At 47.3% G+C, this 27316-nt stretch overlaps 1 protein-coding gene across 2 annotated transcripts in view; it reads left to right on the forward strand.

Moving 5' to 3' along the window:
• The first annotated feature begins 8526 nt into the window (after positions 1 to 8526).
• LOC142924582 (uncharacterized) overlaps positions 8527 to 27316 on the forward strand; it is a 135213-nt gene continuing 116423 nt past the window's right edge. Inside the window, exon 1 of one of the 2 annotated variants that reach the window (XM_076067086.1) lies at positions 8527 to 9902. In XM_076067086.1, coding sequence (XP_075923201.1) covers positions 9866 to 9902 — 37 coding nt within the window. In that variant the 5' untranslated portion in view covers positions 8527 to 9865. The remainder of the gene's footprint in view (positions 9903 to 27316) is intronic. The other variant, XM_076067085.1, reaches the window with a different exon arrangement.

A 27316-nucleotide genomic window follows, 5' to 3' on the forward strand; every position in this document is an offset into this window, starting at 1 on the left:
CCGTTATTTTTTTCGCATTCAAGAAATCGTCGTCATTGTCGTCAGCGTCAACATTGTCGCCGTCTTATGAATCGTATTCATACACTGACCTAAAGAATGACGTCTCCACTGTATTGTAACAGTTATAAACATGAACGAGAAGGTCACTCCTTCTCTTCTACTGCCTCACGATAAGAAACGCAGCGATCCTTGTTGTTGACCACCCTGTTCAAGTTCAGACTAGAGACCCTCCTCGCTTCCAGCTATGACTGTACCTCTGTTCTCAGCAGTTTACAACACACATCTATTGTATCTTGACTTCAAGCTTTCGTGACTGCAGGAATTCGTATTCTTTGGGTCTTTCGGTGATGTCACGTAGATAGAAAAAATAATAAAAATAAAATAATAAAAAGAAAGTGAATAAAAAATAATAAAAATATAACGACGTTTCGATAGCAACACAAGCAATCGTCATCAGGAGAAAAAAAAAGTTTGAAATGGGTGTAGCCCAAGGATTATCAACGAAGTGGGCGGGGCTAGTAATGTTAATGTGAAAAATTTGCATGTCAATGTAAGATTGGAGAGCAACCTCCACGACGAGGGCACGGCGGTGGCCATTGCATTGTGAGAGATTAGCATGTCAATGTAAGATCGCAGAGCCACCGCCACATCGAGGACAGTTTAAGTCATAACTGGCTGTGATGTTTCCATCCTATCTTCCGATGTTATGCAGTTATTTTCGCCTCTCTGGTTTTACATTAACAGGTTCACACTAACACAGCCGCCGTCGCTCGTGTCCTCGATGTGGCGGCGGCACTGCGATCTTACATTGACATGCTAATCTCTCACAATGCAATGGCCACCTCCGCGCCCCCGTCATGGCGGTAGCTCTCCGATCTTACATTGACATGCAAATTTCTCACATTAACATAACAAGCCCCGCCCACTTCGTTTATGACCCTTGGGCTACACCCATTTAAAAGCTTTAAAACAGCCTGCCTCAGCAGCTTTCCCCCTCTTTTTGTCTCCTGATGACGATTGCTTGTGTTGCGATCGAGACATCGTGATATTTGTATTTTTTATTCACTTTATTTTTTATAATGTTATTGTTATTATTTTCTCTATCTACGTGACCTTACCGAAAGACCCAAATAATACAGTAAAACCTTGGATTGCGAGTAACTTGGTCTGCGAGTGTTTTGCAAGACGAGCAAAAAATACAAGTAAATATTAATTTGATAAACGAGCGAGTTCTTGCAATACGAGTAGTGTACGTGTACACTTTGTCTGCCGAGCATCACGTGATCACAACTGATATACGAGTGCTTTGATATACGAGTGCTTTGATATACGAGTGCTTTGGATTACAAACACGTTTCCGAAACGAATTATGCTCGCAATCCAAGGTTTTACTGTACACATCTATTGTAAATATCTTCTCTACGTCGATAGAGCCGTCCACAGGACCGTGTGCAGTGACGACTTTTGAGGTGGGCGCTCGGGACCCCGGCCCATTGCCACCTGACTTCCTCCATCCTCTACCCACAATCCCTCACTTTGTGTCGGTGCAGCCACCTCAGGCAAAAAAAAAAAATAACGATGCGAGGAGAGTTTGTGGTTATGCACTTGCATTTAGATGCTCTGTAAATCCAAATTATAATGATTACGTCGCTGACATCCTTTGTTATATAGTTTGTCTACCTGTGCAAAGTAGTGTAGTGCTAGGCTGTATTATCTCGTTGCATGTGTGGGGTTTTTCCAGGCATTGTGACTTCTACCTACACGTAAAATACTGCTTCAGGCATTTACCAAACGCCCCGAGGAGGGGATCTTCTTGACAAAGGCTTGGCCACTCCCATGAGGCTGTTATGAGTCAAGAGAGTTGAACGATCATCGCATGCATTATTACTCGTCTCCAATGCATGTAAAAAAAAGCCATTTTAAGCGAGACTTGGACAAACCCTGATAACATGAACGTGTGGACAAAAAAAAACCTCAACTTATTGAATTTATGGACGGTCTGTGACGGTCTTTGCTCACCAAAGTCCAAAATCTCAAATGCCGCGCTTGTTCCGAGCGCCGTATTAGCATCTTTGAATGACAACCTCCCCCCCTCCCGGGGGCATGGCATCTTGCTCGAGGCATGGCTGCCTCAGAATGTGCACGTGGCTGCGGTGATACGTTCGTACGTTCCTCGTTTCAAACCGCGGGACACGGCGCACGGCAGACCCGTACTTGGACAAAACGCTAAATGCAATCTCTTCAGGGACATGTTGGACAAGTGCGGAATGAGCGTGCCGCCCAAATAATAATAATACAGCTAATGTTCTTTTGGGGGAGGGGTGGGATAAATAAATAACTAGCTGTAAACCGAAGCCTCATTAAAAGTATTGTCTCACGCAGCGCAATGCTGTTTTTTTACGACTGCAAAGTGATCCTCAAGCGAATCCATAAACAAGCAGCAATCCACTTCGGTGAACCGTCCCCGCATTTCTTTGAACAGGGGAGAGATAATGAAGAAATGTTGCCACGACCGACACACTTTCTGCTCAAACCGCCCGATCGAAGGCGTCGCAAACTTTTCAGGGCATCTAGTGGGGGCGCTCTTCGCGCAGTTTGACGCCACAACGACAGGTCAAGCCTACCACCAGCTCGATCTGTCGATTTTGACGAACGGCAGAGTGAATGGAAGCTTATGCCGTTCCTTTTGGAAATGTGTGCACAATTGTTGGCTTCCGATGGTGGAACTAACCATTCAAGTTGTGCGGTTTATTGAAGACGTGCTTGGCTTGCCACCGCAAGGCGTTTTACATCATCAGCTGGAACGAGCCACCAGGTTAATGCATTTTTATTGTTCGGTCGCAACCATTGCTCAGCCTGATGGCCACGTTTTAGTCGATAACATTGGTGATTCAGCTCTGTCACCCTAATTGTGCGGCACACTGAAAGCCAAGGCTGGATCGTCTCATTGGAAACTCGGTGGTAAATTTCGTGCGAGCTTTCCAAACCCTTGTGGCGCTCGGCGTGAGGCTGAAAATGAAGGAAACAATCTCCGATATCAAAATGGCAAATGTATTTGCTTGTGGCAACGAAGGACATTTCATGGTGCTAATTTCCCACGTGAATTCCGAGCCGCAAAAAAATAATCGTGAAATCACAACACTTTCCAAACCAAGTGGCGGCCGGGAAGGCGAACGCTGCAAACGAGTTGTTAGTATTAATGAGCGCATTTTGCCCGCACATCCCCCAGTGGCAGCTGCTGTTCGGGCGGAACGCAGCCGCCAGCGGTCTCTGAGGAGGGCTCTCACACATGCGCACCTCGATCGAGTGACTGAAACGTGCCGCCGCGGTTCTGTGAAGCCGGCGGGAGGCCGAGCCGAAGAGGCCCGCGAGCTGGCCCGCACGTGTCGCTACGTTACTGCGCGACGGGCGGCACGTGCCTCGCGTTCTCTAACCGGGGCTTGCAGCTCGCAAACGCCGCCAAATAACGGCGCGCCTCGGCATCCCTGCTGTGATGCCCTCTCTGGCTGCCCTTGTTTTTCTTTAGAATCCAGTGACGGTTTTGATGATTGTTATGCAGCATTATTATTATTATTATTTGTTCCTGGGGTAGATCGGTGGTGCAGTAGTGGATGGCGCAGCGCGGTTTTAACCCGCGACCTGAATTTGATTCCCGGCCACGGCTAACATCGGTGGAAAGTGGTGTCATCAAATGCGGTCCTACCCACCTCCTCCCCCTCACCAACCCATGGTAAAGTATAACCAGTAACACCTCACAATTGATGCAGTGTGTGGGGGAGACATTCGTCCATTGATGGAATGATAATGGCTGGAATTTAGTTAAATTGTTTATTGTTGTAATTTTATTTTGGGAAGTAGAGTTGGTTGTTTCTGGGCATTGCGGTGGCTGTTGATAGAAGCAAGGCAAGTAGGTTGCTGGTTTATCTGCGAAGCGTTTGAGTGTCGCAAAGGTTCTAAAGGAATTAACGGAACATTTTGAACATTCCATGTGGGTTGTTGTTAAAGTAGCTACTCAGGTGTGGCAGGTTTGATGAACTCTTGTTCGTTCACCACTGATTGCACGAATAATCCATCTTACAAATGTGTTTTGTTGCTATACTCAGTTAAGCATAATTCTTTAGGGATACAATTTAAATAGAAGGTCATTTAGTCACGTCGACCTTACTTTACAGAGCATGAGTGACTGATGCCTTGGTGGAATATAAATATTCACCCATGCAGTAGTGATCCAATTGTCACGATTCAGGGTCATTGTTCAATTCGAAAGTCAATTAACGTTTTACTTTCTTGTTTTTCCTGGCTGATTTGTGCAGCGGTTCCTGGCCCATTTGCTTAAATTTGACTTGAGCATCTTATTTACAAAAATCATAATTCATCGATTCTTCCACCTTCGATGCAGTGCACGTATTGGGAGCTTAAGAACCCACGTTAATTGACGAGTCGATGTTGTCGTTGCACGGATAATGTACAGGGCCGGTGACGTGGCCCAGCGGCAGAGAGTTCCCCGCTTGTTGCAGGGGTTCGCAGTTCGACCCCCAGCACGCGGCTTTGGTCAGTACTGCGGCGCTAAGTTACGGTAAAAAACAAAAAACTACGCGTCGTCTGCTGCACCGTGGACATTAAAGATCCCGCACCGTCTTTCTATAGCACTGGGTCATTGTGCGCCAGGGCCATGGTCCAAATTTGCCACGATGGAAAAATGACCCCGAAATTTGTATGTATGTATAGTGTATTGCATTCCTTTCACGCCGTAGCCAGCCGTGCTAATGTGGTTTAGTACACATGGTGACTATCGCCTCCCCCCTGCCCCCCTACTGGCAGGCTAATACCCGATTGCAGGCCAGGTGCTGAGTCGCCTTGTGCCCCACAGGGACATCTGCCACTGCGGGGTGCTCTTTGTGTTGGGGTGAGATGCAAGCGGCTTATCACGTGTAAAGCACTCTGGGATACCACGGCGTAGAGGCCGCTCCATCAGAAACGAATCATTATCATTCGCGTGTTGTCGTCGCGAAGAGAGGCTCTGTGTAGCGTCTGCAGAAGTGGTCCGGTGGAGTCATCATCCAGAGCCTTTCCAACGTGGCCTGATGTTCTGATGGCTGAGGATTCCACAAGAACGTTTTCTTCAGTGGCGTGCCATGTTACGGTGTCATTGATTGTTGTTATTATTATTATTTTTAAGCTCACCTGACTCCCGATTTTAAAAAGGGTTGGGGATGTAATCAGCGGTGAAATTCCAGAACACGCAAATAACGGGTACCCGTTAACAACAACATAGAGTCGTAGTTTTTTTATTTATTTAAGCAAAGATTGACGGGCAATATGTGGTTGAACCTGTCCTCTGATTTGTCTGCCTCGTCATATTCATCCACAGGAATTGACCACAGATAGCACACGTGTCTCTTTGACCACTGAGAGGATTAACCCTCTCCCTCCTGGAATGGTTGTATCTTTATAATACAACCTTTGGCAATGCTTCTTCGGGTGAAGCGTTTAAATCACTTTGAGGTCGGCCACTGGAAAATCAATAATGACCCTGGTGTAGTATTTATAGCAGACTCTATTTAAAGTGGCACTCACGTGTGCATGTGCTCATCTTAATAGGTGCTCACTCATGGCACTGTCATATCACTGGAAAAGTTTCATCTGAAAAATATAGTCTTTTGAATGCTTACCTACTCAAAACTATCGTCTCATTTCGGTGCCTTATTTTGGCAACATTTGACCTTGAGACCCATTGCCTTCTTACCTTGCCTTCGTTTGGCCCGTAGAAGGTTGACAACTCGACAATCTGGTCTTCTTACGGTACCCTACTTTAACCCGTAGAGCCTTGACTAACTATGACACTGTTTGCTTGCTACGGTGGTCAGTAGAAGCCTCCCAAATAAATGTTCACACAGCTGGCAGCCCCAACCCAATGTTGCATAAAAGCTCATGAATGCGCTGTAGCAGTACGTTTTGGGCCATGGAATAAGCAGATGGGCAAAGTCCGTTTATATTTTTACACGTAGAGTCCAATGGAGGTCTCCTTTATTTTTTGTATTCACCCAACTTTAACTCATTGCACACGTGGTCATTATTTTCTGCTGTAATATGAAGCGTATGCATAGGCGAGTGTCCCCCTGGCTTTCCTGTATTGGTTTGGCACTTGAAAGGGAGCCCGTCCTGAATGGCTGGGCCTGTGCATATCTCCTTCTCCTGCTCGTTTCTGCTCCTGTTGTATTATCTCGTCGGCTGTCAGTAAAGCTGACAGTTGCAAGTAGGCCTTTTTGTCCCATGGCTTTGTGCCAATGTGTCTCGCATCATGGGTAATTTGACAAATACGTTCCAAATCACAGTGTTCGACTGCCGCCTTGCAGAACATTACTGAATGCGAGCTGTAGTTTATTTTCCCTCAACTCAGTTGCCCCGTGTGTGTGCTATTCACAATGGGCTCACACTCCCAAAAAGCCAAATTTTGTTGTGCACATTATTTATACGTATTCGTGTAACACGTGCAACTCATATGTTTATTCTTATTATACATGCGTATATATATGCATTTTTAATAATAATGTTACTGCCGTTTGTCAATCCAATGCTGATGAAGGCTTCCCTACACCTATTTTGCCTTGGGGAACATTGACCATACTTCACCATGCTGGTCGGTGAAGTGTGGCTTGGTGAAGTGGGGTACCCAGGACATGTTGCGCATCACTGAAGTGGTGAAATGTTAACTCCCTCCCCTGGAATGCAGGAGGTTGTGGGTTCGATCCTGATCCCTGACGACTGTATATTTGGAGTGTGCGTGTTCTCCCTGTGGTCGAATGGATTTTTTTCCAGGTCCTCCGGTTTTTCCCTCCACATTTAGAAACATGCGTTTAGAGTATTTGGCTGGTATAACTTTCCACGTGAAAAAAACACTTGTTGAGCTATCATTTATGGCCAGGTTGTTTCTGAAAAAGAGCTTATCTGGTATTAATAAAAATAGCTTAGTTTAAGTTAGCCATGGCCACGAATGCAAACCATGTCCTCGGGGTTTTTAGTACAATGTGCAAACCACTGTTTCACCACTCCCATCACCGCCCGCCCACACATCCACGAACTAAATCATTCACACAACATCCATCTATCTATTCGCTCACTCATTTGCCCACATTGACTCACTCATTTGCCCACACATTCATCCATTACCCACGCACACATCCAACCACTTGCCAACAAAAGCTGCCATTCGCCACAAAAGCGCCTGTGCCAGGCTAGGTACACTTTGAGGCCACGTGACGTATCGATGGCTCTCTTAAATGAGGTCACGGGACAGACCCAGGTGCCATGGGTTGACTGACTTAGATGACTGTCAAATGCACCACCTGTGCTCCCTACCGTGCCAAATTGCTGCAATTTAGCTCCTCTACCCTTCGCTGTTGTTGGAGGTGACTGCCTCCAACAGCCCAGTAGCATCCTATACGAGCCTCTACCCCAGGCTGATCTCGACGCTGGTAACAGTCTTCGGCTAGTCCACTCGGCTCCATATCCTCTGATACAACATCAGCCCATCTCTTCTCTAGCCCGTACTGTGCCAATTTAGCCCCCTCTATCGAGCCAGACAGACGCTGCTTGGGCATGCTGTGACTGGGCATGTGGGCTACATGCCCTAGCCAATGCAGCCTTGCCTGCTAGAGGAGCTAACTGATGGGACTGTGTCCAACCACTTTCTCACTCACTCACCCACACATTTTACCCACTCACCGATCCACAATTCCAAACAAAAAATCTCCTGTATAGCCTTTAAGAGACTGTTGGGGAAAGTGTTCTTAGCGAGCACCTATGAAAGTCTGCACATGAGGGGGCTGCCTTTGTTTCTCATGTACTGATGTTTACACGCCACACCAGGTACTTATTTAATGCGGAGTCAATCTAGGAAAGGCCCCAGGACCAGTTAATACTTTCCTATTTATAATTAGAGAGCGGGAAGCATTAACACACTGCGCCAACGCTTCCCACACATCCAAACAAAGGCAAAGATCCCCCGTATAGCCTGTAGCAGACCTCCATCCACTCGCTCACCCACGTATTCAAAAGATCTGCTTACGGTCTGACACAACTTGGCACGGTACTTGCAGGTAATTGGACTATACCCTGCAGACCACAGGGCTGCATGTAGACCCCGACTGACGTGTGTATGTAGCACAATTACCACTACGCCCTCGCACGCTGGCGGACACGCGTGTCATCGCAGCGTGATAGATGCGAGCGCTGGAAATCTTACCCCCCCCCCCCCCCCCTTGGCGGGTGTCGCCGTTGCACCGTTTACCAGTGTGGTGCTCCGAACTTCCACCACGCACAGTGCGCTGTCAGCCAGCAGGGGAGATTGTGTTTAACCTTGGCAGTTGTTGGATAATTCAATTCTGACTCATTTGGCGGCCAGCAGTTTTAAAATACTGAAGACTGGGCTTGGAAACTTTTATTGCATGTGTGTGTGTGTGTGTGATTCTGTCGCCGTGATATGAGCTGTAAACTTGGCAGAGACCCATTTGAATTACCAGTGTTTGGTTGTCTTTTTTTAATGAATCGGTGTGTGCCAAGAAATGCAGAAAAATGCAGACTTTTAATTAGCCATGCACTCGTGATCTTGTTGTATTATAACTGCCCCAAAATGAACCCAGCTCACCTGGGTTTAACTGGAGATGCTAATATAGTTAATGTTTTTTTTTTATTATGCGCCAGTTGAATTTACATTATTGTTCCTTCACTTGGCCACCTGAGTTTATGACCGTTCCGAGTCTCGCAGTATCCGATTATGAAAACCAAGAGCTGAAAATTGTAGGCCGTGCAACCTAAATAGGTTTTCATCCTGTATTTAAGGGGGGTGGGGAGATTACGCTTTAAATAGAGCAAGTGATCTACCCTGGCTGCGGAGTCTGCAGCAGGTTGGCTAAATTGAACAGTGTAGCGGACCACTGCTCATTTGCGCGCAACCATCATCGGCGCTATACGTGTTGTGGATTACTATGGCGATGACAATTAGACATTTAATTTTAACTCTGCTCACGAGTTGGCGCATTAACTATTGAACGAAAAAATGATGGAGCAGTGGTCGGTGCACCGCTACGCACCTGGCGACATGCGTTTGATTCCCGGCAATGGCTGTACATGTGACGAGTGATGCTCGCATTAGCCCTTGGCCACCCCATCACCAACCTTCACAAACCAGCATGGTGAAGCATGATCAAGAGAATCCCACGATAGAAAGGTATGGGAAGACCTTCATGCGGAAGTGGATTGGCAACGGGCTGCTAAAAACAAAAAACGAGACATATGAACAATACAGACGCCCCCATGCGAAATTTATTCGCACCTATTGCCGTAATGTTCACACGAATGTAATTCTCTGCAAGCCACCTCTATTTTTGGCGATTGTGTTGTGTAGATCGTATTTCGAAGCAAATGCAACGATTATGACAGCGATGATGATGATGATCATGACGACGGAGATGAGGACCGGTCAAATAAAACGAGCGAGCGGCAATACGGAACCCCCCCCCCCCTTAATATTTCCTGGTGTGAGAGAGCCCATCCGCTGCTGCGCTTCAAAGGGGTTAACCCAGCGGGGGATGCGTGCTCGTGCGAGGGAGCCAGCCAGCCAGGCTTGGGATTAGCAGAGCGCGCGGGAGACGCGGAGTGGCCGGGTGAGCGAGCGCACGCATGCGGGAGAGTCGCCCCCGCTCGCTCGATCGATCGCAGAGTCGCAGAGAACAGCTGCCGCTAATCCGCACCTCCAGCACACGATGGCCGCCTGCCTCTAGGTGGCTCGTGGTTTAACATCAAATATAGATCGCAGTGTACGCGCCGGGAGTCGTCGTTGGGCTCAGCCCGACGTCTGCGTGTGATGACCAGCGCAATGAAGAACTCGCCCAGACTCAAAGGTGGGTGGGTTCGTTTAATGTGTGTTTTTTTTTTAATAATATATGAATGGTACGATGTCGGCACATCTGGGAGGCGCGCGCCCGCCTCTGCGAGGGATCCGCGTGGTACGCGGCCGTCCACCGCCGTTGTGCAGCACGCTTTCGGGGAGCGAAGGAGGAAACCGAATTTGTGTCTTCGACTCGGCAACGCCCGGCGGAATGGGAGACTCCGTGACTCACTTTTTTTGCCCAAGGTGTGCGCTATTTTTGGAATGTGAAGACGCTGCTAGTGTGACGGCTCGTCGTTCGAGTTGTTTACGTGCTGGGGCTGTTCGCGGTGGTCGCCGGAGGATTTTTCGGAACCTGCGTTGTTATTTCACCTTTGCGCTCGTGTCGTGTGTCTATCACCAACGCGACCCCACGCGTACCAATACTCGGGTGCGCTTGCGCACGGCGTCCACGCGTGCACGCGTGGACGCGCGCTTGTGAACAAGTGAGTGCGGCGCGCGCGTGCCAGCATTGAACGTTCCCCGCTCCGCGTCGTCATTGATATTTTATTGACGGAGATGAATCTCGGCGCGGTTCGCATGGCATTTCCGCCGCCGTGCTCGTTTATGCGGCCGCCCCCACGGTGGCTTGGACCGCGCACATTCGTGCGTGCCGTGTGTCAATCTCACGCGCGGTTTCGTCGTGGTTCCCGGGCGTGTTGTGTGCGGTGCAGTCCCCCAGCGCATCGAATCTCTAAATGATGAGCTATGAATGCGTCGTAACAAGAAAAATAATGCCGTCTGGAAAACCAATTTTGTTTTTTTTAACAAACACACAAAAACGATCTTCGCGTTACTGCTGTCTGTCAGTCGGTCGCAATTTTCTCAAATTGATTCCGATGGTGAGCTAAGGCAAGAGGACCATAATGCACTTCTTTAGGGCCTGCTGATGATGGTTTTTATTTGCACAATAATGTACACAGACTATATCCCCAGTGCACCATGCACGGTGTGCTCTCGCTAATTTTATATCGCATCACTGCGGCTGTAGCAGTGAGCAGTGGGTGATAAAATGAAGGCGCCCCCCCCCCCCCCTTGTAAATTTGACAGAGTGCCTCGGGTAGATGTGGTCATTTTGCCTGCACGATCCACTCAGTGTTGCATACTGATATGAGATGAAGCTAAGCTGCTTAATTTTCAAGAGCCAGGGATGTTCCTGTGCTGGCTTGGCGATGGAAAGGCAAAGTAAACTGTGGTGCATGAGTCACCGTGCGATGTGCCGTGTGTGTGTGTGTGGGTAGCGGTAGTGGACCCCCCTAATGGAACATCTTCGCCGGTTTGAAACATTTAGGCTGGCATGCCTGCGATCCATCCTGGGTTTAAACAGGCTGGATTGTGTGCTCACCGATGAACAAAGTCCCATCGGTGAGCTCCTCCGGCAGGCCAAGGCTGCATTGGCTGGGTCATGGAGGCAGTCGCCCTCCAACAACAACGGTGGTTGGAGGAGCGACGATCACAACAACAAGCCGCGTGCCGGGTGGCTAAAGCACAGCAATTTGGCACAGGAGGGGGCACAGGTGGTGCATCAGCCAGTCGTCTCAGTCAGTCGATCCGTGGCACCCCAGCCTTAAATGAGTACCTGGTATGATGTGTAAACATTGCCACTGGGGAGACAAAGGCGGCCGGGCATGGTGCTGGCCACCCACCCAATCGTGTACCGTGCCGGCCTTTAAAGGTGCTCGCAAACAGCACTTGCCTCAACAGTCTGTTAAGGCTACACGGCGTATCTTTGTCTTTGTGTTTATTTGTATATATATGCATGCACAATTTGCGTAACACGTCTAACTTTGTAAGTAGAATTCTATCATAACAAAATCACACGAAAACAAGACTCGCGTGAATGCCAATACAGCTATTTCATGGAAAACCAACTGATTCATTACAAAATGGGAATAGTTTTAATCAACATTACTTGTAAGAGAGGTGATGCATTCATAAAATATATCTGTTTCAGGTTATACAGCGTTTGTCATCAATCCTGAAGCATCCCTTCTCCGTCGACACCTCGTCCGTGCCACAAGAGTTGATGTCACGAGTCACGTACCGAAAAACGATGAATTTCGTGTAAATTTTAATACGCCTGGTTGCCCCGAGCACGTCCGGCACTCCGTGGGTTGCACTCTGCACCCGCCGGAGCCCCCTCCCATGTCAAGTGTCGCCGGGCGCGCAGTGCCCGGCGACACTTGTGCATGCGCTTCGGCGCTCTACCGGCCCGGTGCAGCAGTGTAAGGCACCCTCGCGTCTTCGCCTGGGGAGCGGTCCGTCTCTGCCAGTGCGATCGCGACAACGCCTTCCGCTGCGGTGTATTCCCGTCCGCAGAGAGCCTCTCGATAAAAATAACTCGCCGCCCTGTTTGTGTAACGTGGTGCTATCGCCGTTCGCTTTCGAGCCACGGTCGAGATTTTTATACTTGCTATCGCCCGTGGTGTGACGCTTCGCACAGAGGTCAAGCCAGACGGTGTTGCCGATTTCATTGCACCTTCTGGCGTGGCAGTTGAACGATGGGGGGTAAGGTACACCACGGATAGTGGATTGGCAGGTCTTGTGCGATGGGGTATAGTGTGGGTTATACCCCCCCCCCTCTCTGACCAGTGTGGAAGAGTAGGCCAAATACCCTCTCGAAGGGCTCCCTCTCGTGGAGGCCCGTCAACCAGCCGTGAGCAAGCAATTTCTCAACAGACCGAGATCGATACGCATCGAACAGTGCTGCCATTCCCATCTCGATGTAAATCCACAGTAAGTCACGGAGATTACTTAAACCCAATTTGGGTGGGCCGTTCGAGGAGGCGTTTGTTTAACCCCGCTGCCGGGCAATCTCCACCCGCTTTACCCTACGCTGGTGGAGCGGGGTTAAACGCTTTCTCTCTGCGGCCGTTGGTGGCGCGCGCCGGGATCTCGCACGCGGCGGCACAGACATTTGGTGAAACTGTCTGCGCCATCCCTTTTTTCGGAAGGAGGGCCTCACTGGGACTGCTGTTGTGTCTGGGGTTCATGTGTCTGCCTGGTGGGAAGCGGTTGGTTGTGCTGGACTACGAGCCCGGGCGACCTAAGTTCGACTCCCGCCTGCGGTCAACACCGGCGGCGATTATTTGAACCGGTCCTGGGCTTCCCTTGCGTCAACTCGGCCTCCGATGGTGCGGTGTGTTAACATTGCCACGATGAAGATGAAGGCGGCCGGGCGTGGTGGTGCTGGTCACCCACCCCCTCGTGTGCCGTGCCGGCCTACATAGATGCTCGCTAACAGCACTTTCTCTGAAGGTTACATGGGGGATCTTTGTCTTGTCTGTTGGTACAAAACAGCCAAGCACGCTTGCGTCCACGTGCTTGGCTGTTTTCCCCGTGTGTGCAGGCATCCAAATTGTCGGTGTCTCTGTGTCTTCCCATGCATTTGGTCTCCCCTCATTGTATGTTGTCTATTTGGACTGCCTGTTGTCTTGTCGAATATGATGTAAATAATAAGAACAATCGTGGCAACAATGATCTGTCTTTTTGACGTCGCCCTGATAGGCAACGATATGAATGTTTTATGATTGGACTGTAATCTCATTAAGTTACAACATTTGCATAATATCTAATCTAAGTGTATGCAAGGAGGCTGGGTGCTCATTTCAAGGTGTCGGGATTCAATCGTTCATATCCACCTTCGGGCCCCACCGGTAATTCCCTGCCTAGGACATTCGGCCAACGAGGAGCCCTCTGTCTTCCGACTCACGCGAGCTTCTTTTAGAATCCCACGCCGTTGTTCTCAATCGTGGATTCTACTCCCCCCCCCGCCCCGCGCGAGCGCCAGGGACCGGCTGTAACGCTCGCGTTTCGCCGCTCGGCAAATCCCCCTCGTTTGAAAATACGCTCTTCATCTCGCTCTCACGGGTCGTTCCTGAATAATAATAATCATTCCGGGGGAACATCGTGGCCTGGCTGTTGCGCACCAGGTGCAACGCGTGTTCATTTTGCTAAGTTGGCAACGGCGTGGCGGGAAGCGCGAAGGGGGGCGGTGGTGGATGTGGGGTGGGGGGGTGGTGCAGGGAACGCTGCTCCATCCACGGTGGCGACAGCTGGGAGTGTAATTACGCCCGGGGATCCCCGTGCGGGGCCAAAGCAGCGCGCGGCAAGCGAGCAAAGGCGCTCGCGTGGTTTCGACCGCGCGGAATGTCGCACGTTGCGTGGGTAGCGTGCGCAATTAATGTTGTACGGCTGCCGCCGCTGATGGTGCTTGTGTGCGAGCGCGCACCTTTATTTGACGCTTAACCGCGTGGCCCTGCGGATGTGGAGTTGTGTTCGTCAAGGGTCTGGTGGCTAGGTGGTGGGGGGGGGAGGAGGCGGCGGCGGAAGCATTTTTGGATGCCACTGACGTTTAGAGTTGGTGCTGGAGTTATCCCAGGAGCAATGTCGATCAATCAATGTTCATTTTTTTACACGAAAAGTCCCGTTTGGCTGGTTACCCAGCGAGTTTGCAAGGGTCTGTGGTGCATCAGCGCAGAACTAGAGTACCGACGTGAAAGTAATGCGTACGGAGGAACAGGCAACAACGGATCAGAATGCGTCAGAGGTACAGGCAAAAGGACAAAAATGAATTAGGGCAATTTTTTTGTATTATGCAAAGAACGTGCTCTTTTGCACACATCAGTCAACATGTGTGTTTTCATCACTGCATAGATTGTTGGTGGTTGTGCTGTGCACCTCTGATGTGTTTGTCGGGTTGTACAGCGCGTTGATGGGCACGTTGACCGACATCTTGCTCAGCGTTCCGGAAGCATCTTCAGGTTCTGAAGTTTTTTCGCGAACTCAGGAACCTCCCGGCATGTGGAACGAACAATCCCGCACATAGCCATGCTCGCGACACAATCTGGAAACGCGTTCGGAGAGAAATTTGTGCCTATTTATTCATATATTTTTTTTCAATTAAAACGTGTCCTTGTTACTGCCAACAATGGGGTTATTTGCCAATTTGTTGTGTGCCGCCCGTTTCATACAAATGCGAGTGTGGCCCATCGGCCGTGTGTCGTGCATAAACCGTGTACGTGTGCATGTTGAACTTATTGCGCACCGTACGTAGCCGACCGTGCCGATCGGCACTGTATCCGCTCAGCCGGTTTGCACGGAGGCAATGGTGCAGTAACTTCTGCAAGGAATTAATCATAGGAATCACTTATGACTGGGGTGTTAAATGCTTCCAAGCCATTCACGAGAATGGTTCTTAATGCAAGGCGGTCCCCGACTCTCGGGGGGACCGCCTTGCGTCGATCCGCGCTCACGGCACGTCACCAATCGCCCCCCCCCACACTCCCCACGTCGTTACTCACGGCGATGGGACCCGCACTGAACGGCACGACGTCGACTCGGGTGCCAGTCCTGCGCGCAAACAAAATAAATGTACGATGCGGCGCCCACTTAGTCCGCCTCCCGACACCGCGCGCCGGTGCTGAGCCTCCGGTGCATCCTTCGTGATTTTTTAAAAAGCATTTTATAAATGCGTTTAATCCTTACAAATGTCTGATTGCAGGAAAGGCGAGTGGCTCCAGTGATGGTGTTCAAAATGAACGTAGCAGAAAGGCCATTACCGTATTCGGTCCAAATAAGCTAGGAGTTACGAATAATCGAGTTAAGAAGTTTCTAAACACTTATTGTATTGACATCTATAAAGAAGTTGCTTATCGGATGCTCGGTCAGGAACGTGTGACCCCTATTATATCATTGTTTCTCTGGGAAAATCCGTCTCGACATGCGTCGTTTCGACTTTGGGCACCTTTTTTTGGAACGTAACCTCTGATGTAGGTTCCGAGGACCGCTCGTAACTTCATAACCTCCGGTAGAAAATGAATTTATGCGAATTAATATTAATGAATGAATTGTTCTATAATGGCTAAAGGGGATATCGATACGTGTATATTATTATGTGCAGGATAACATTTAATTTGGGACTATTTCAAATTATTTGCCAACTTTACAAAATTGTATCACAAAAGTATTTTTTTTTACAAAAGATTTCATGAAAAAAAGACAAATACGTGCATGAGGTGGAACGGTGATGCAGTGGTTAGTGCACCACACCATGAACCTGGTGACCATCAGTGGCCAGTGATATTATCTCAACTGGTCCTACGTACCCTCCTCTTCACTAACCCACACTGAGCGGAGTGGAGAAGTATGGTCAAACATATGGTATAGGGAGGCCTTCAACCATTCGTGGATGATAAATGGCTGTGTACATGATTAATTATTCATTTTTCTTGGTTCTTTCGGTAAAGTCACGTGATTTTACCGAAAGAACCAAGAATATGAATCACTGCAGTCACGAAAGCTTCAAATAAAAATTTAATTATTCATTGTTTCGATGTACGTTAGATGCTGTCACGGTCTTGTGGTTAGCGCACTGGACTTGCAATCCAGATGTCGCCGGTTCGACTCCATCTCCTGGCGCGGCAGTTGAAGTAATGGAGCAATTTTCAGTAAGCACCCTTCTCCCCGCACCTCTGTTCACCCTGCAGTATGAATGGGTGCACCGCGGTTTGTATATTGGCAGGTCGTGTGCGGTGAGGGAAGGCGTGGGTACTCAAACCTCTTCCAAGACAACTGGCCAGCGTTGGAAGAGGAGGGCAACATTCCCTCTCGAGGGGGCCCTGTGGGGGTCCTTTCTGCGAGCAGTGGCAATGAGCAAGCAATTTGCAGGGCTACGCCATTACCTCTTTTTTTTCTATACGTTAGAACAAAATATTACTGCGATAATAAGCCAAGAATGTGTGTCCCGCGCGTGACGTCACTGCACACGAGGCCCACTCCCCTGCGTGACGTCACCCCACATGAGGCCCCGCCACCCCCCGCGTGACGTCACTCCACATGAGGTCTACCCCTCCCCTCATTAATATTCATGAATGGGTGGATTTTTCCACTAACGCAGAGGAAAGTCGAGCTGAATTAAATAATTTATTGCGCAAAGTAGCTTCAAATATGACGTTTATTTACAGAAAGTGACGGTAAAAAATATACGCAGCACAGTGCGACATCCGTACGTGACGTCACTGCAAAAGAGCCCCCCCCCGTCATGAATAATCATGAGCGGGTGACGTCACACCACATGCCGCACCCCTCTACAATAACCATGAGGGGGTGACGTCACACCACATGCCGCACCCCTCCCCAATAACCATTAGCGGGTGACGTCACTCCACATGGGGCGACCTCTCCCTCATTAATAATCACGAACTGAACAATTTTTGACTTAACTTTCGTGACTGCAGGAATTCATATTCTTTGTTCTTTCGGTAAAGTCACGTAGATAGAAAATTAAATAAAAATTAAAAATAATAAAATTAAAATAAATTAAAAAGAAGAAATATAATAAATAATTAATATTATTTTAAAAAAATTCTCTATCTACGTGACATTACCGAAAGAACCAAGAATATGAACTATTTTTATATTGAATATTTCAAATTTGCTGAAATACACACCTGTCCTTGGACGGGCAAAAAAACTCGTAAACAATAATTACAAATAGTTTAAGAATTGTTCGAACTGCTCCACTGCTCCTGCACTCCAATACCGCCTAGTGCTCTCAATGTGATCACTGACATGTCCCAAATGCACGACACACGCTAATCCAGGGGCTTAATTTGGATCCTGACACCTGGGGATTAGCGCGGGCTGACTGCTTGCAGGATTTCCACGGGACGTGAACATTAATTTCGATAGCAGCTCATGGCAAAAAACCAAATCCTCCGGATTTTTTGAAAATGCGATTTTGTTTCTCTGACCCTCGCCCCAGTTCCGTGTGTAATTATCGTCGAGTTTTGTTTGGTTTTGTTGTGTGATTGTCCCAATTGTGGCAGCCTACAACCCTAGTTGAAGGAATGCTCATATCAAAAGTGAAATATCTCATTATCGTCTCAATAATGTCCGCAAGCTGTGTGGCTGACATTGGCTGTCCTACACGAGTTAGATTTTTTTCATGTGGTCACGTGTGTCATTATGACACTCTCGTGATCTTGACGCCATTTCAATTCAGTGCCATCACGATAATGGTATGACGTGCGTGATTCTCATTTCTCAATAACACAGTTTTATACTTGGCCCAGCCTCTGTAAGTATCTCCAAGATCAAATTAATTGTTGTTTACGGTTGCATATTCCTTTGAGCACGTCTGCCCAATCGGTGAACATATAACCTATCTCGCATGCCCACTTGAATGATTGCAATGAGGTGTGATCACTTATCCAAACGAGGGGGTGCCACCTGTTTCCATTCACCAGTCCTATCTGGCAATTTACATATGGTGCAGGTAAATGCATGGTTTAATTAGCTGAAGTAGCGATCGAGCATTGATCAGAAGAAAGGTTTACAATACGTCGTCGTAGTGGCGGATTGCACAGTGCTGTTAAGATTTTGGGGTTCACGCCCTGGGGCTGTGTTCGCGTGGGTTTCCCTGGCTTTCCCAGGGAGTACTTGATGCCCGTGCCAGAGCACAAACCCAATATCGCTGAGATGTTGGGTTTTTAAGCCCCTGGGGCTGGGAATCTCTCGGGGGCCTCATGTTAAGCTCGCGCTAGAGCTCTGAGTCAGCGTCGCTGAGATCCGTCAAGCCTTTGGAGCTTTGTGTGTGTTTAAGCATGGCATTGCCCACGCCAGTTCACCCGAGCTGCTGTCCTGGGGTTGAATCCTGGGCTCTCTCCGGCTGCTGTTCCACCCGTGGGTCCCGATCATGGTAGTCAAACGCTCGTGGACTTCGCTATGGAAGCTCCCACAATCCGGGCGAGTGATGAGCCGTCCCGGGTCATTGGGAGCGCTTGCGTCTGCCGTGTCCTGTGTGCTTCACTGAATAATAGGTTCTCATTAAAATTCACCACAGAGCCGGTACGGCTGACCTGCCACCGGCTGTCTGCTTTAACCCAGTGTGGGCTCGCTCAGCTCCACACTGGAGGGGGGGGGGCTGTTCAAAGTGCGGGTCCCGGGTGTCAAATGTGCAGCCGGTTTCACTGCTTTGAATAAAAGGTGAGTGCTAATATTTGCGGAATTGTTTTGACAATGAGGAGAGTCAGATTGTGAGGGAATTTAATGCTGGGGTTCATATCACGGTGTCTCATGGGTGATCTCGTGAAATACTGTCGAGCATTCTAATGCGAGTGTCTCGCTGTGGTTCTTATCATCATCGCTCTTTGCTTTTATTCATCATCATCATCGCTTGTATTCATTATCATTATATTGATAGCACAGATCAACATATGCTGGATATCATTGTCATCTTTTTTATCACCTTTGCAATGACTGAGTATAGGCTTCGTATATGTTAGTTTACAAGCAACCTGTTAGCTACTTGAATAGACATTTACTATTTCATTAACATTTTCCTGGCTTTCCTTGTAATGGATAATGAATCGGCAATGAGCTCTCGCATGGTTAAATAAAGGGTCATTGAACTGAATAATAGTAAACACATTGCATTCAAAGTGTGCACAATCATTGCAAAACTCACATCCTGCAATTGTCTAAGTGCCCAGCTGTCTTAGCTCATTAGGAAATAATTCCACACGGCAAGGCTTCAAAGGCAATTACCCACAACAACACAGTCATTTAGAGGCATTTTAAAAATCAAAGTCTGCCACGAATCTCCACGCAACACCAGGCTGTGTGAACATGTAACGGGCGTGTGAGTGATAGCGTCTTCAATTGGTAGCGTTCGAAATCGCCTGCATTTAGTTAACATGGCCATTAAGCTGCATGCGTAGCGATAAGGGATGGGGCACACAGAATGGCACACTAGCCCATGATTGTGTACTGCGCATACGCTGGTTTAACGCTGCCTTTTCATTGGCCCGACGAGCGTTTGGAGTGGACTGCTGCCGACGTGGACAGCAGTGTACAAGGTTCAGGTGTTACCTACCTCGCCTGGTACACAAAGAGGTCGTGGGTTTGATGCTGACCCTGAAGCCTGTATTTTTGGAGTTTGCATGTTCTCCCCGTGGTCGTGTGGATTTTTCTCCGGGTCCTCCGTTTTTTCCCTCCACATTTAGAAACATCCGTTTAGAGTGTTTGACTGCTAGAAATTTCCGCACGATGAACCGCTTGGTTGAGTTATCATTTGCGATAGCCAGGTCGCTTCTGAAAAAGAGCTACATAGCTCAGTGAGCCCTACCTGGTAAGATAACATAATATAAATTTTAATAGAACTCAAAAGGGCAGGACTCTCATTTCTAAGCTTCACGTTGCGCACCAAAATAACAAAAGCAGAGCGAACAAAACTAAATAGAGCGATGAAAGAAAGCAATCGCAACAAAAACAAATATACTGTATCACACGAGGAATCGAAATTATCTGACCAACGATAAAATGTGTAAATTCCCTGCAGCGCAAATCGACTCCAGTAGATTATCTCCAGGTTGATCAAAGCACACATGACTAAACTAATCTACAGAAACATGAACACATTACACAGATATAGCTTGACTTTAGCACCAATGTATGGATGCTGTATTTAAATTTAGATTTAAAGCTTTCGTGACTGCAAGGATTCATCTTCTTTGGTTCTTTCGGTAAGGTCACGTAGAATGAGAATAAAATAATAAAATAACACAATGAAATTCTCACGACGTTTCGGCCACAATGCAAGCAGCCGTCTTCAGGTGAAAGGTACAGACCTGGCCGAAACGTCGTGAGAATTTTATTGTGTTATTTTATTATTTTATTCTCATTCTACGTGACCTTACCGAAAGAACCAAAGAAGATGCTGTATTTGTCAAAAACAAGAGGCCATTGGGGCCGTTGTCTTTGCCACCGCACAGAGCCACCGCTGGGTCCCTCAACCTGCAGGTACAGTAGATACCTAACCACCAAGGTCAGCTGTTAGTCTCGTCATCATTATCTTCCTGAATTAGTATGTTGCGTTAGATCGCGTGGTAATAACGCCAATTACAGCGATGACATTATACAACCCAGTAACCTATCTATTGCTTCAAATGTTGTTCTTGATACCCGAAGAACAACATTCATTATCACCCTAGCGTAGTAACCACCTGAATGAAGGTCTTCCCCTTGGTTGCTGACCACGAGATGTTGATAAGACGAACTTCCAAAAGGCCGTGTGGCTGATGAGTATTGTAAAAAAAATGCTTATTTTTTTACGTGGAGCAACAAATATGACAAGTGGGCGTTAATTATTTTGTCGTTGGCATTCTCACCAAATGATGCTTAAATAATGATTTTGTGTTGCATATTATAGTGTCGCGTCAAACGCTGACCCATTTTTCACAGAAAGGGTCCTTGCCCGACAAACATCGGGCAATTTGCCAGCATTGGTTCAATCAAACTCGACGCTGCTGATGAGATGCTGAATGTGGACACCAATCCAGGGTGTGCTTTTATTCAACCAATGCTGCTGTTCGGGTGACCTCCCAGAAGGCCATGCACCTGATGGGTTTATGCGACGAGACAAATGTGGGAAGGAAGCACTATTTATCCAGATGCTCAGAGGTAAAGGCTGTCTCTGCTTAACTTCATTTTAAAAAAGACTGTTCCTGTGACAAAAAAAACACATAGGGTTTCAAGGTAATTTCTGTAATTCAGCGCTAATCAAGGCAAGACTGAAGATTGTAACTTATGGATTGTCAACTGCCTTTCATCTCTCTCTGGTCTGATATCAGGTCACTGCCCAAAGCTGCTCGTGACATGAACCTTATGGCGGGACCCCGGGGCCCCATAAGCCCCCGGCTCTCGTATAATCTGCGTTGCGACGTCATTTTACGTCTGTTGAAGGCGAACGATACGGCAATCTATTCCTCTCGACGAGCGCTACACGATGCGCTAATCAAAGTTTAAAAGTTTTGTTTCTTCTGCGTATTCGTCCTCGCTGCTGCGCTTGGACGACATGACAACAGAATGATCCGCGCCAGGTGGGTCGAGGTGTTTATGTGCGTGGTGGGACGGAGTCGCCAAAAACAAATTAATTAATTAATTAATTGATTGTGATTTTGACTTCCATTTATTCGGGGCCCCGGGGTCCCGCCATAAGGTTCATATACCAATACCCGCCATAAGGTTCATATACCAATACCCGCCATAAGGTTCATATACCAATACCCGCCATTCGCCACAAAGTGACGTTAGCACGTATACACACACGAAATGCAGGATGTGTAATTCACAAACTAAGTAGTGTTTGCCACTGATGGTGGTGGTGGTGGTGGTGTTGATGGAATACATTATTTCAACCTGTCTTAAAAGAAGAAATTGGACAACCATCTTAAGTGTGACCCTCCTGAGGAATTTTATGGATAGGGATATGAATAACAAATAAAATATATCACAGCTGATTAAAATAAATAAATACAAAATCTTAATCCACCAATGGATGAAGGCCTCTTCACACCATGTCAGTCACCATGAGTATTTTTTTTTCACCACGATATTCGGTGCATATTGGTGAAGGGGGAGAGACCAGAACCGGTTGTGATATAACTTGCCACTGATGTTTTATTCGTGTCCGGGAATCAATCTTTGTTCACTGTGTTCTTCACACAGTGAACAAATATTCGCTAAGCAGTGCGCCGCCCATCCATGGATAATTCGATGCACGTTATGGAAAAGTACGGCAAATTATATTGCTGTATTCTGCCGGGTCTCCGTTGTACGAAGAGACACCTTTCAATCGGCTTCTTTCACCGTTCTTTACAACGCACGCTGTTTACCCGGCGCTCTGTGCTCTGTCTCCACGAGCGACTCCCTTCGGGGCTCTTCGTCGTCTTCACGTTTTGTTGCCTTTTAATGAAAGCGCCGGCTCGCTCCGCGTCCCCCCCCCCCCCCCCCAGTGGCGCGCTTATCCAGCGCTTTTCCAGCGCTTGCGGGCCCTGGGGTGTGCCTGAGTCCGTGCCAATAACGGGCGGAGACTTTCACGAGCCGGGGAGGCGTCCTCGCCGCCGGTGGCTTTGATCGGCCGTTAACAGACGCGAGCACGGAATGCGGAGTGGAGAAAACGGGCGCTGGAAATGTGTCGTGATATTGCATCGATTTTGTTTGAAGCACGCGTTCAATCTCAAGGCGCATACCCGCAGGGTATGCGCAGGGTATGCGCCTTGGGTATGCGCCTTGAGCCCTCACCTTGTGTGCACAGTGGCAGTAGCAGCAGGGCCTTGGTTGTTCATCCATCGGTCGGTCTTGTGCACCGCGCACTTTGTCTTGAGCTGCATTGCTTGTTGATGTAAATACCCCAGGTGCACAACATTGCAGAAGCCTTGCCAACGCGCCTGTCTTCACTGTCTGCATTGGCATCATCGTGATCATCATTATTTTATTGTCATCATTGTTGTCGCCGTCATACAACATTCCCCATGAAATAAGACACCGCAGAATAATGCTGATAATTCCGGCAACGGGAAAACTCAACGTCGTTACATAATCAATTTGGTGTCATCATAGAAAATACGTGGGAAGTGGTGTCGCGATGGTGAGCATACTGAACTATGAACCCAGTGATATTTAAAGCGGTTTTGGGCGCCCTTTCACCAACCACACTGACCAGCGTGGTCAATTATGGTCAAACAGATCCCTGCGACCGGCAGGCACCGTGTCAGGAGGCCTTCGTCCAGCAGTGGATTAACAAAGGGCTGTAAATTATCACTAAGTGTTGAGCACAAAGAAATCCAGTATACTGCATTTTTTTCACATCTCATTTGCAATAGGACCATGTCTTACCACGAGCTCATTGCCCGGTAATACATAAACTTTACTGAACAAGTGAATACCTGTGCGCACACACGTTCAACAAACCGACATGAAACGTTTAATTAGCCTTGTTCACACCTTTGAAAAGATCAGCCTCTATGGCCTTCTCTCACTTGGTATGAAAAACAAAATAATAGAATTGATAACGCAATCGTTTCACCGAGTCGTGAATAAATTACCACGAATGGCGGCATTCATGCGGGCGGGCGGCAGCACCTAGGGAGGGAGAAAGCGACGGCGATAAGAGAGGGGGAGGATGTGGACAGCTCCAGATGCACGGGATGTGCAGTGTCACGGCGGTGCCGAATTTGGAGTGATGGACGCAGAATGAAGCTGACCCTTTATGCGTTCCGTCTTGACCGAGGCGTGGTGACGTGTGAAAGCCATCGTGATGTCTCGCACCGCCCTGCCCAGCATCGCTTATTCTGCTTCCCTGGACCGACTGGCTCTCCGTCCTCTGTCTGGCTTTTATTTAAAGAAAGAAATCCCATACAACAATATTATCTGTGACTACGTTAATACGATACAGTGATGACTGGTTGTCTTTAATGCGTCCGAGGGATGAGTAATTTTTATTTTTCAAAATTTTTAATCAGATTTCATCTCAAGGTATTTAGATGCGTCGATGGCAATTTCACATGTTTGATTTTTAGTTCTTAAATTTATCGCCATTTAATTTTTTTAAAAATCTTTATCCTTCAAAATTGAGTTGTCATTGACCACGATGATTTTGAACTTAAATCAATTAAAATGTTGTTAATGTGTAAAGTCTGATCTTAAAGCAGATTAATTTAATTATTATCAATACAATAATTAATGTGTCATCGTTTTTAACAAAACTTTTTAGTTTAATAATGTTGGCTTTAATGAGCATAATGTGTATTTCATAAATCATGTAATCGTGTATTCTGTTAAGTGTCTGTGATCTTCAGGATTATTTCTTGGTAGGGCCTCAGTTTTTATTGCTACTAGGAGGACATTTAAGTACAGCATCTACAGAAACTCCACACACACACACCATTTGAAGAACATGCAGACTCTACTGGTGGCCTTTGTTAACCTACTTCCTGTACGATTTGCAGATGCCTTGTTACCCAGCAGGTGACAAGGCATCTGCAAAGAGGAGAACATGCAAACTCAAAATATACAGCAGGCATCAGGGTCGGGGTCAAACCCACGACGACCTGTATACCAGGCGAGGGAGTTAACATCTTGGCACCGTGGCACATATTAGTTAGAATGTGTTAGTTGGTCGAGATTAATTACTTGAACGGTGACTATATAACTGTTTTACGCTGTCTGTGTTGTTTGTTGCGGCCCAACTGGCTTCGTTTGAATACCTTTAAACAAGTCTTCTGTTGAATAGGACCACTGTATGAATACCATACATGTGAGAGGCCTCTGATTCACACACAAAACACTCGACAGTTGTGCCAACAGGGGGTGCTGCCTTACTGGGCAGGTTTTACAGAGTTGAATCAAACTTTCACACGCAGTTTTAAGCTGGCATTGTACAAAATAAAAACCAATAAACACAATGGACTTTGATTTAAGAGCACGCAAAAGACTAATTGAACAGAGTTGTGGAGTCCTTTATCTATCCACACTGTCAGCCATGGGGGTTTGTATGTATGTTGAACTTCTTTCGCACCGTACGTAGCCAACCGTGCTAATCGGAGGTGTGGTCAGTGCCTTTTGGTGAAGGGTTCTGCCCATTACGGCTTCAGACGCCACTGATGTTAGTTGTGACTGGAAGTCGAACTCGGGTCACCAGGTTCATAGAGTGGTGTGCCAACCACTGCGATTCCGCTTCTCCCCTTAAACACAAAACAAATGTCCCTAAAGCTATATATCTATGTGCACCATTGCAAACTCACTTTTTCTCTTGTCAATGACAGTCCATATTATGTTCACAATTTGAATATAAACGGAGCTTAATTATCCAAGATTATTAAATGTAATGATTTGTTGTTGATGTAACCCAGGTTCCCTTTTTACAAGAGGCAATGCCAGGTTCCCAAGTGTTTCAATGGGTTTATTTCATCTTCTGATTAAATAAGGGTTACACACACACACATACAACACATGCTCAAATGTGTGTTTGTTTAAAAACGTATGCATTAGTAGAATATGTGCAAGACATCGTGTGTCGCATCCTAAATATTTTATATGAGCCCATATAATTGAAGAACTGGAAGCTATCCTCGGAGGAAATTGCCACAGAGCTGCATAGCATGTGGAATGAAAGGGAATGGTGATTAAATATTTAACGTGGCTCAGCAACGTCACTCTCGATGAACGATCGCGCGGGGGGTACCGTGCTTTGAGAGAAAGGACACAGCACCGGTTATGTCTGCTCCGTAAACCACTTAGTTTCACAAAAGAGCCCACAGAGTATGCATAGTTCCCATCAACTTTACAAAGTAACGTGACGTGAAAAAAATAGTCACATTTTCAGTGATTTTTCTGTTCAAATCAGCATTTGGGTGATGCCCATCTCCTACTGATTACTGCCCTGAGCCAGTGGTTTGAATTCCACATTCATAAGGGAGGAGCGAGTCTATCCATTGGACAACCACTGTTAACTTCCCCAGACAGTGGGTACTCATTTTATTGGCCCCCAGAAGACTGATGGGCTCGGTTAACCCCCAAACCAGGATTTGAACTCGCAACCTTCTGCTCGCAAGCCGCTCACTCTGCCGCGAAGTGACCTGGCCGGTTACATTTACATACAGGACAAGTGCATATGAAGTGCTTCGTCTTAAGCGTATCATATGCCCATGCGACAATCAAATGCTACGTCAGAATGCAGGTGCAATTGCGCTGCATTCTTTTTGAGCTGTAATAGATTGACTTGAAGGCATCGGTCATGTTGAGGGTGATATTGAAAGACATTTTGAAATCGTGTCTTAACATTTATTTTTTCCTCTCTCTCAGCTCTATCGTGCATGCTAGCTGCCGGACGTGTCATGAACTCAATCATTTTGCTTAATTGTCCGAGGTTGTCGAAGACAGTTTCTCTAAAATGATAATAATGAGGTCTTCCAGCCTGTGTGATAGTGAATCCGCTGGTCTTTGTGATGTGAATGGGTTTCAGTGTGTCGCATTAACACTGCTGCCCTGTGTTCCGTCGTCGTCTTCAGCAAGTCAAGGGCTCACGAGAATTAAAAAAAACACACACACTTGTTCTACATTTGATTTACCGGTTTAAAAATGTTGTGGCTCTGTAGCTTGCTTATGTAACGGTGATAACTATTATTTTAACGTAACCTTTGGCCAGTGCATCCTCTTCGGTTAGTGCCAAGTGGTCAACATCTACACTGGACAGACAATTCTATTTGTGTGTGTGTGTAGTGCTGGTGATATATACCTACTATAATCACCCAGGAATGTCTGTCCTTAACGCTCATGACGTCACTCCACATCGAACAGCCCCCCTAATTAATAATCATTACAAGGTGACGTCCTCCAAATGGACACCCCCCCCATTAATAATAATTTTCGGCTGACGTCACTCCACATGGGCCGAGGCGACTCCTCCCCCCTCCTCGGCGTCAACTGACAACCCTCACTACTTAGGCAGAACCCTCACGTCACGTGATCTCTGTAACGCTGTTGAGACATCGAAGTAAAAAGGACGTCATGATGAACAAGGGATTATAACCTTTACATGAATTA

The sequence above is a fragment of the Petromyzon marinus genome, chromosome 14 (genome assembly GCF_048934315.1).
Source record: "Petromyzon marinus isolate PM22_M1 ecotype Great Lakes invasive population chromosome 14, UKy_Petmar_22M1.pri1.0, whole genome shotgun sequence".
NCBI lineage: Eukaryota > Metazoa > Chordata > Hyperoartia > Petromyzontiformes > Petromyzontidae > Petromyzon > Petromyzon marinus.